The sequence below is a fragment of the Myotis lucifugus genome, unplaced genomic scaffold, assembly GCF_000147115.1.
Source record: "Myotis lucifugus unplaced genomic scaffold, Myoluc2.0 scaffold_5, whole genome shotgun sequence".
In the NCBI taxonomy this organism is placed as follows: Eukaryota; Metazoa; Chordata; class Mammalia; order Chiroptera; family Vespertilionidae; genus Myotis; species Myotis lucifugus.
In genome coordinates, this window is record NW_005871053.1 from 12844452 (window position 1) to 12853947 (window position 9496).

At 43.3% G+C, this 9496-nt stretch overlaps 1 protein-coding gene across 1 annotated transcript in view; it reads left to right on the top strand.

Annotated features, from left to right (window-relative positions):
* Positions 1-202: 202 nt before the first annotated feature.
* Positions 203-9496, top strand: part of STK39 (serine/threonine kinase 39) — a 228171-nt gene continuing 218877 nt past the window's right edge. The window contains exon 1 of the mRNA XM_023743558.1: positions 203-299. Within this exon, the coding sequence (XP_023599326.1) occupies positions 203-299 (97 nt within the window). The remainder of the gene's footprint in view (positions 300-9496) is intronic.

Below are 9496 nucleotides of genomic sequence, written 5' to 3' on the forward strand. Positions count from 1 at the left end.
CCCCTCTGGCTGCCCTGGCCCCTGCTGTGGGCCGGAGCTCTTCTGCCACAGCAAAGGTTTGGGTTCCGTTCTGTCAGGGCACCTACCTAGGTTTCGGGTTTGGTCCCCAGTTGGGGCTGACTGCTGCTCAGGAAGTGACCGAGGACCGTTGAGGTCCGTGTGCTCTAGTCATTCGGTGGGGAGCTGGGGTTCCATGGCCTACATGGCTGACTCTGATCCCCGCTACCCCCGCTCCTCCATCAAGGATGACTTCAACTATGGCAGCTGCGTGGCCTCTGCCAGCATACACATCTGCATGGGTAGGTCGCCCTCTCCGCGGCTTGCCAGGTATGGCTGCTGCCCAGTCGCCCCAGAGGCGGATTTCCAGGTTCCCAGGGAGAGTGCCCCCCCACGCCGGACTCCCAGGGAGAGCGGGGTCCAGAGGGAAAGCACTTCACCTGGAGCGGAGCGCCCATCCTGTGCAGGGCTCGGAGGGGAGAGCCCCCCCAGGGAGGCCTCCTAGCTGGGTGCTGAGAAAACAAAACTGGAGCCCTTCCTCCTTGAACCCTGTCATCTTCAGTATAGAAAGGGACAGATGAAAGCCTCAGCAGCCTTACTGGGGCGTCTTTAAATGAAGGTGTTATTTTTTTTCCGTGAAAATAAGTTTATTGTGTAATCAATATTGTGTAATTATTGTGATTTATTGTGTAGTTATTGTGATTACACAATAACCTGCATGGAGTTATCTGCTGGGATGTTTGTGCTTTAGGGCATGTGAACGCATTTTATTTTATTTGACGCAGCCTCGTCCACCCGCTCCTGCTGGTCCTTACCCGTGAGGGCATCTCAGATAATTTGCATATTCCTCCATTATTATATAGGATTATTGACTCTATTCTCTATGCTGTATTTTGTATCCCTGTGGTTATTTTGTAACTACCAATATGTACTTCTTTTTAAAAAAATTTATCTTTATTTTTTAAAAAAAGTATTACAGATGTTCCCCTTTTTCTCCCATTGACCCCTTTTACTCTGCACACTTCCCCCAACCCCCAGGCGGTCATCACCCTATTGTCTGTGTCCATGGGTTATGCATATATGTGTATAACTATTTGGTTAATCTTCCCCCTACTTCCCTCCCCCCAGCTTCCCTCTGAGATTGTCAGTCTGTTCCATGCTTTTATCTCTGGATCTATTTTGTTCATCAGTTAATTTTGTTCATTAGATTCCACATATGATAAGGTCATGTAATACTTGTCTTTCTCATACTGGCTTATTTTGATTAGCATAATACTCTCCAGGTCCCTCTATACTGTCTCAAAGGGTAAGAGATTCTTATTTTTTACTGCTGCATAGTATTCCATAGTGTAAATGTACACAGCTTTTTTATCCACTAATCATTGATGGGCACTTGGGCTGTTTCCAGATCTTAGCTATTGTAAATTGTGCTGCTGTGAATATAGGGGTGAATATATTCTTTCTGATTCAGTGAAATCCCTATTAAAATACCAATGGCATATTTCATAGATCTAGAACAAATACTCTAAAAATTTATATGGAACAAAAAAAAGACACCAAATAACCTCAGAAATCTTAAGAAAGAAGAACAAAGGTAGAGGGATCATAATACCAGATATCGAGTTGTACTACAAAGCCACTGTAATCAAAATAGCCTGGCACAAGAACAGCCATATAGATCAATGGAACAGAATAGAGAACCCAGAAATTGACCCAAACCATTACATTCAATATTTGACAGAGGAGGCAAGATCAGATAATGGAGTAAAGAGAGTCTCTTCAATAATAGTGTTGGGGAAATTGGACAGGTACATGCAAAAAAGTCAACTAAACCACCAACTTCCACCATACACAAGAATAAACTCAAAATGGATGAGAGATTTAAATATAAGTTCTGAGACCATAAAAATTCTAGAAGAAACCATAGGCAGCAAAATCTCAGACATTTCTCCTAACAATATGTTTGCCAATCTCCTAGGGCAGTGGTCGGCAAACTGCGGCTTGGCAGACTGCGGCTCGCGGCCCCTTGAGTGTGGTTCTTCCACAAAATACCGACTTCTGTGCATGGGCCACGAAGTTTCAATCGCACTGTATGTGCACGCCCGCACGTGGTATTTTGTGGAAGAGCCACACTCAAGGGGCCAAAGAGCTGCATGTGGCTCACGAGTCGCGGTTTGCCGACCACTGTCCTAGGGCAAGGGAAACAAAGGAGAAAATAAATAAATGAGTCTACATTAAAATAAAAAGCTTCTGCACAGAAGAAACTATCAACAAAATTAAAAGGGAAACCACTGTTTGGGAGAACATATTGGCCAATGATACACCTGACAAGAGGTTAATTTCAAAAATATATAAGGAACTCATACAACTTAACCAAAGGAAGACAATCCAATAAAAAAAAAAATGGGCAAGGACCTAAATAGACACTTCTCCAAATAGGACATGCAGATGGCCAAGAGACATATGAAAAAATGCTCAAAGTCATTATCAGAGAGGTGCAAATTAAAACGACCATGAAATATCACTTCACACCTGTCAGAATGGCTACCATCAACAAATCAACCAATGACAAGTGCTGGAGAGGATGTGGAGAAAAGGGAACCCTAGTGCACTGCTGGTGGGACTGCAGACTGGTGCAGCCACTGTGGAAAACAGTATGGATTCCCTCCAAACATTAAATATGAAGCTGCCATTTGACCCAGTGATCCCACTTCTAGGAATATATCCTAAGAAACCCAAAACACCAATAAAAATATTTTAAATTGATTTTTTAGAGACAGATGAAGCGGGGGGTGAGGAGAGAGAGAAACATGGATCCATTGGCTGCCTCCTGCATGCCCCCTACTGATCGGCTGCCTCCTGCAAGGCCCTACCAGGGATTGAGCCTGAAACCCAGGTATGTGCCAAAAATCAACTTTTCGGTGCACAGGACAAAGTACAACCAATGACGCCACACTGGCTAGGGCTCAATAAGGCACTTTTTAAATAATGGTGATAGAGCAGGGCAGTTTGCTACAAGGACCTCTCCAGTCTCTGGCTCCGTCCCCTTCACCACACCCGATAATGGTGCATAATTTGGTTTATAACAGAAGCAGTGAGTGTGTCTAAATTTTACTTTCAGAACTAAAAATAGGAATATTTACACGAATGCTTTGTGCTGAAAGAGGAGGTGTTTGCACACAGCTACCCTCACCTTAGCCCACTGATAATCCACGTTTCCTCTGATGAACTGCTTGGAGACAGAAGACAGGATGTTGACGATGCTTTATGAAGTAGACATGTGTTTGCTACTTATAACTAAGTAAAATAAAAAAATAAAAAGTAAACTGGAAGGCTGATGCCTATATAAAGTCACATCTCTAAGACAAAAGTGTTTCCTACCACCAATACTAGTAGGTGCAGGGACTCACTGGCTTAGAGTTTAAAGGCACAAAAGTGTGGTTGAAAAGCAGAGCTTCCGGCTTATTTGTTGTTCCCAGGGTTGGTGAACTCTTTTTTTTTTTTAAATATATTTTGTTGATTTTTTTATAGAGAAGAAGGGAGAAGGAATAGAGAGTTAGAAACATCGATGAGAGAGAAATATTGATCAGCTGCCTCCTGCACACCCCCTACTGGGGATATGCCCGCAACCAAGGTACATGCCCTTGACAGAATCGAACCCGGGACCTTTCAGTCCCCAGGCCGACGCTCTATCCACTGAGACAAACCGGTCAGGGCTGGTGAACTCTTTTTAAACTGGAAAACAGAAATGGCCCTTATAAACAGTTGCACACATCCCATAAGTACCTGACGGATGTGTGCTAACCAATAAATAATTAATACTACTTCCTCTTGACTCGTATGGTTGAAATAAAGGATAGTCACTCTAATTGCAATACATAACTTGTTCTTGAGCAGTTAAGTTGAGCAATCCTGCCACATTTAGTAACACTCTTGAGATGAAATAGGTGGGTTTGCCATGGTTTGCCTTTTTGGGTGAATCTAAGTTAAAACCTTTTTATTATCTAGATTTATAGCTACTTGATAATCTTTTGTCCTAGAATATTAAAGGTGCAGGATTTTTAAGTTGGGTTGAGAGGAACTGAAGTTTCATTTTGCCTGGTGTGGTGTGATTAGATGACCATAGAGAAAATGGGCTAACAATACTCTTTCTCTTTAAACTATGTAATGTTTGCTCAGGGTTGAAATTTTGGCAAGCACATTTTTTGCTGTATTTCAGAGAAAGACAAATGGAATAATAATTAAATTGTATATCATTTTGTGTAGATTGTCTTTCAGATAAAAAGAAAACAAAAAGGAGATTAAAGATTTTTCCAAGTGCAGAACTTAGATCCATTATTCAAAGTGTGACAGTTTGCTTTACTGGTAGATAAACAAATGGGAGTGTGTGTCTTGATATTTCTGTGTAGCTTGTATAATCTGAGAACTGGTAATGAAATCTGCAACACTCGTAGTCTCGAGTTTTTTTATGAAACCACACGTTTTCTTTCTTAGCTTTTCTCTGAACCTGTATGTGTGGGCCTCTTTCAGGAAGCAGTGGAAAAAAATGGTGCTAAATGACGTTTGAAGTGAACTTTTGATATTTGCATTACAATCCTGTAGGTTTAAGCTTTTAATTTTCACAATTGTTGGTGATATTTGTAAGGAGTGTCAATTTCCAGTATGTTTTGAGGTGTGGGAATATGAAAATATTGCCCTTAAAAATATGTAAGCACATGTTTATTTTATCTGTTCTAATGTCTTCAGAGCTGACATGCCCTTGCAGCCTGGGTGTGCATTGAGATTTGTTTCAGTTACATTAATATGTTATGGTGAGAGAAAAGTTTCAAAGTCATATATCTAAGTAGACATTCAGCTTCATGCTTAAGCCTTCGCCCACCTCCCCCACCTCCACCCCCACCCCCAAATAAATGTGTGTGTTTTTCTGGTGGTCTTGATAATTTCCATTATTCTTTTTAAAAGAATATTAAAATTCATTTGACTTTTGCTTCAGACTTTCATCGCCATCAATAATATCAAGCTGTTCTGTGCAGTTTCTTCAGCCAGGCCTGGGGATCCAGAGGAGAGGGGCCCAACCTAAGATCCTGGGGGTTAACCAGAAGAGACGGTAGATGGGCTCCACGGGATTTAGGTGGAAGTAGGTGGAGAGTTTGATTGTAGATGGATTGTTGGTACCCTGGGGTTGTCCACCAAGCTTGTTCCAGCAGTTAGGTGAGGCTGGGCTTTGGTGTGGTAACAGCAAATCACAGAAGCTACCACAACAAAAGTGTTTTTTGCTCTGAGTCCTCTGTGAGTCTGGGAGATGCTCCAGGTCAGCTGTCCTTCTGCAGCAACTCAGTGATCCACGCAGCTTAGGTCTTGTGGCTTTGTCATCTGATTGCTGCAGGAGGGGGAGGAGTTGCATTGTAAAGAGCCACTCACCACTGCTCATATTTCATTGGCCCAGCCATTTACGTGGCCCTGTCTTTTGCAACGTAATGCAGTGCTTTTGTGCTTAGGAAGGAGAAATGGTGAACCCTGGTAATGTCTACCACATGTTTCTAATCGAGTATTGGGATATCAGAGAAGAGATTGGAACTAGAGATGCAGATGTGAGGGAAGTCAACTACAACACAGGAAATGGTGGAGTGAATTTATAAGGAAAAGTGCACTTAGAGAGGGTCCAGTATTTCATGATGGTTTCTCTGCACGTAGCTTTCTCCACAACCCAGGCAGTATGGTGCTCCAGAAAAGTATAAGGATAGCTGTTGCTGCTTCCAGGAAATTCAGAAGGTTCTGTTGGTCCTGTTGTTGATTTTCATTCTGTTGACATCGTCTGTTTCCAAAAGTGTACTTGCACTTGGTCGATAGATCATTTTAGGGTGGTGTGATCTTGTAGGTTAGCAGATCCTTAACTCTTGATGACAACACGTGGTCTTAACCAGAGCTTAGGTGGTGAGCTGGTAAAAATGTTCATTATTATTGTTGTTATTATTTTTATTATTTTTAATCTCAATGGGATTAGGAAAGAGTTTTCATGTACTCTTATGCATATTAAACATTATGAGGACACTGATTCTATTATCTTTTTTTCCCCACGAGTGTTTGTTACTGGGCCTTGGAATGTGTAACCATACTACTACTATTATACCCAGAACATCCACAGAGAAGCAATCGACTGGGTCAGATGATGAGCCACTTTTGGTGGCTATTTACTGCCTTGGTTCTTCGTCTCTGATCTTGCCTTTCCTACCCCTGTTCTTTCTCCTCAGCAACTCTTCCCATTTCCTCTTCCCTCCATGGTCTTGGGGAGCAGGCAGATCTGGATTTGGAGCTTACTTCTATGACCAGCTGTTTGACTTTGGGCAAATCACTCTCCAAGCCTCAGTGTCTTCATCTGTAATATGGCACTAAATAGCTGCCTCATGGGATTCTTAGTTTTTAGGAATGTGTGCATAATACCGCAGTACCTGGTACATTTAAATTGCTCAATGTTAGCTGGGATTACTCATTTCCCATAGTTCAAGGCACATGTCAAATAATTTTTTCTTCATTATTTCACTAGGCAGTGGATATGATTTACTCCATTGAGCTGCCAAAGCACTTTAGATCTTCGTTGACATTTTGTGTTATTATTTTTGCAGACATATACTTTGTACTGAGACTTAATATCCCACAGGGCAATGGGTATGCAAAAAAAAAAAAAAAAGAAAATTAAAAGAAATAATGGAAACCATGCAAATGGCATAAAGATAATAACTCTCATACAGTAGCAGTTCATGAGTACTCAGAGGAGAACTGAATACAACCTTGGTCATTTATATAGCTGAGAAGGTAGCTTTCGTTTCTCTGTGCCAGCAGCTTGCAGGCTTACAGCTCTCTGACTGGTTCTGCATATGGGGTGTTGTACCTGGTAAGGCGAAAGGGGGGTATTAAATGAATCTCTCCTGAAGTTGGAGTCTCAGAGTGAGTGGATTTCCCTGGAGTTATGCTCCTATATTGGACCCAACTTGTATTAATGGAGTTGGTTTCCTCTCCTCTGGAAGGGCAAGGTTGGTCTTCTTGCCTCTCTCTGCCCAAGGGCATCCATCACAGGAAGCTTGGAGATGGTGGGTGTGTTCTCTCTCCCCTCAGTACCTACCTTGGATTGATCACTGTCTTTGAACACTGGATCCTCAAAGATATCCTGGAGAAAACCCTTGTTTTTTCATTCCTTATTCTCTCCCAGAAGTGAGTGCAAAGTTGGGTATCTGTCTCATAGATCTGTAACACTATGAAATGTCAGAGAATGTAGAGACACCTCAGTGTGCTGAGACAAGCACTCCCCTTTTATAGTTAGGGCTCATATGATTTGCTCCAAGTGACCCGAGGAACCTTGACCTCATGTCTGCTACATGAGGCACTGTTGCTCTGCTCTCTAACTTCACCCTTGTTTCTGCTGTAGACACATTTCCTGCCAGTTTACCGGGCCTTTCTGATTGAGTGACAGGTTCTTTCATGTTTTGCCTAGTAGTGGTGGAATGTTGAGGGGCCAGGGTGGGGCCACCTTGGAGGGCACAGAAAACACGTCTTGCTTGTATCTCTCCAGTGCCCGCTTTTAAAGTTCCTTCAGCTGTATATCCTATGGGGTAAGGCCAGGTGTGAGGACCTTGCTTTGTGTACAGTTCCCATCATAGCACCTTGTGTATTTAGGCACTTAAATGCTGATTGACAAGGAGCCTGCCCTGTTAAACCCTCCAGAACCCCTGTAGTTTTCCTTCTCTGCAAGCATGTGATGCCTTTCACAAGCATTTCAAGAACACACGTTGGTTCCCCAAATCCTATAACCTTTTCTTGTGCTTTCAAGTGGCTGCAGACCCTCAAGAGAGCGCAGGCTCTGTGTTTGTCCCTCTTTTTCTGTTCCCATGTTCCAGGGTGTTCAATCTCAGTGTCATGTCAGCGCATTCAAAACGATAAGAAGCCTCAACTCTGACACTGGTGACAGCGTTGACGTGTTCTTTCTCATAAACTGAACCTCCGCGAAAACACCTTCCTGGGGATGGGGGCCTGTGGAGCCCTGGCTGGACACGACCGGGTCCCACAGGCAAAGCGAGGCCTCTTCCCTTCTTTGGTCTCCATCTCTTCCCGAGGACAGTCTGTTCCTGGCCATCTCAGGCAGGTCAGTCGTTTCTGGGTTGTCCAGGTGCCTTGATTTTTCCCTCAGGCAATTTCTGTTCTCAATGACTGGGTGGGTCAGGACCTTGATGCTTGAAAAGGACATCTGGTTTCTCTCCCACCCCACCTCCTTCCTCTTTCCTCTTTCGGGCAGATACCACCTCTGACTCAGAGCTGTGGCTCTCAACTGAGGGAGATGCTGACCTCTTCTCCCGCCACCCTCTGGGACATTTGTCAGTTTCTGAAGACACCTTTGGTTGTTACAGCTGGGGAGGGGTGCGGGAATGTGACAGGCTTCTAATAGATAGAGGCCAGGAATACTGCTAAACATCCTACAATATGCAAGACAGGCCCCCACAACAAATAATTATCTGGCCCAGCATGTCAACAGTGCTGAGGTTGAGAAACCCTAGATATAAAGGTGCTCTTTTGAAAATATTCCCACCAGTGGCATTATATAGCCTCCATGCCAGTATTACACTCTTCCCTATCAGAAGTTCATCTGCACATCTAACCTAAGTCCCTTATGCTGCAGTCAGTTGGTCTGAAGTGGAGGTGAAAATGTGTGCTCATCATCTTCTCCCAAGCTGATCTCAGTTAACTTTTACAATTTATTTTTTTATAGCCTCTATTTCTTAATCTCTCAAGGTGTTTTCCAAACTTTACATGTGTTATGTCTCTTAGATTGTAGTGACCCAATCCAGAGGCAGCTTTCTGGCAGTTTGGCCACTGCCGCATATGATGGAAGTGCTTATCCTTGGGTGGAATTGGGGGCGGGGCCACATCATGACAGACCATGTAAATGACCAGTCGGAGGGCAAGAAAACAGTTGGTTACTTCTGCTTATAAAAGGGAGTCACATGGAAGGAAACTTTCCACATCAGAGAGACCTGGATACACATCTTTGCACTTACGAAAAATGACATTGGGCCTCAGTTTTCTCAGGCATAAAATGGGAATAAAATTCTTCCTAGGGTTGTTGGACGTATAAGTGAATGGGATCCTTAGCACTTGTGAGTAAGCAGGGACTTGGTGTTTTAACTTACTGCGCCCGTGATTTCTGTTGGACAAGGAGAGGCCTCAGCCTTCTTAGGAAGCCTCATCTCTGGCTAGTTGTTTTCTGTTTTTCTGGGACCTGTGACAGAATAATGTTTTAGAGCTATTTCAAGAAGGACAGAACTGTTCTTTGTTCTTGTTTTTAATGATAACTAGAGATATCTTTTTATTGGATGCTCTCCTTGAACATTACTTTGACTTAGAGTCCTAAGTCTTTTGGGAACCAGCTCCGAAACCCAGGCTGGAAAAATCTTGTTCATCTGGCCGAGGGACTTGTGATTTGGGGTGGGGGTGGGGGAGGTTGGACAGA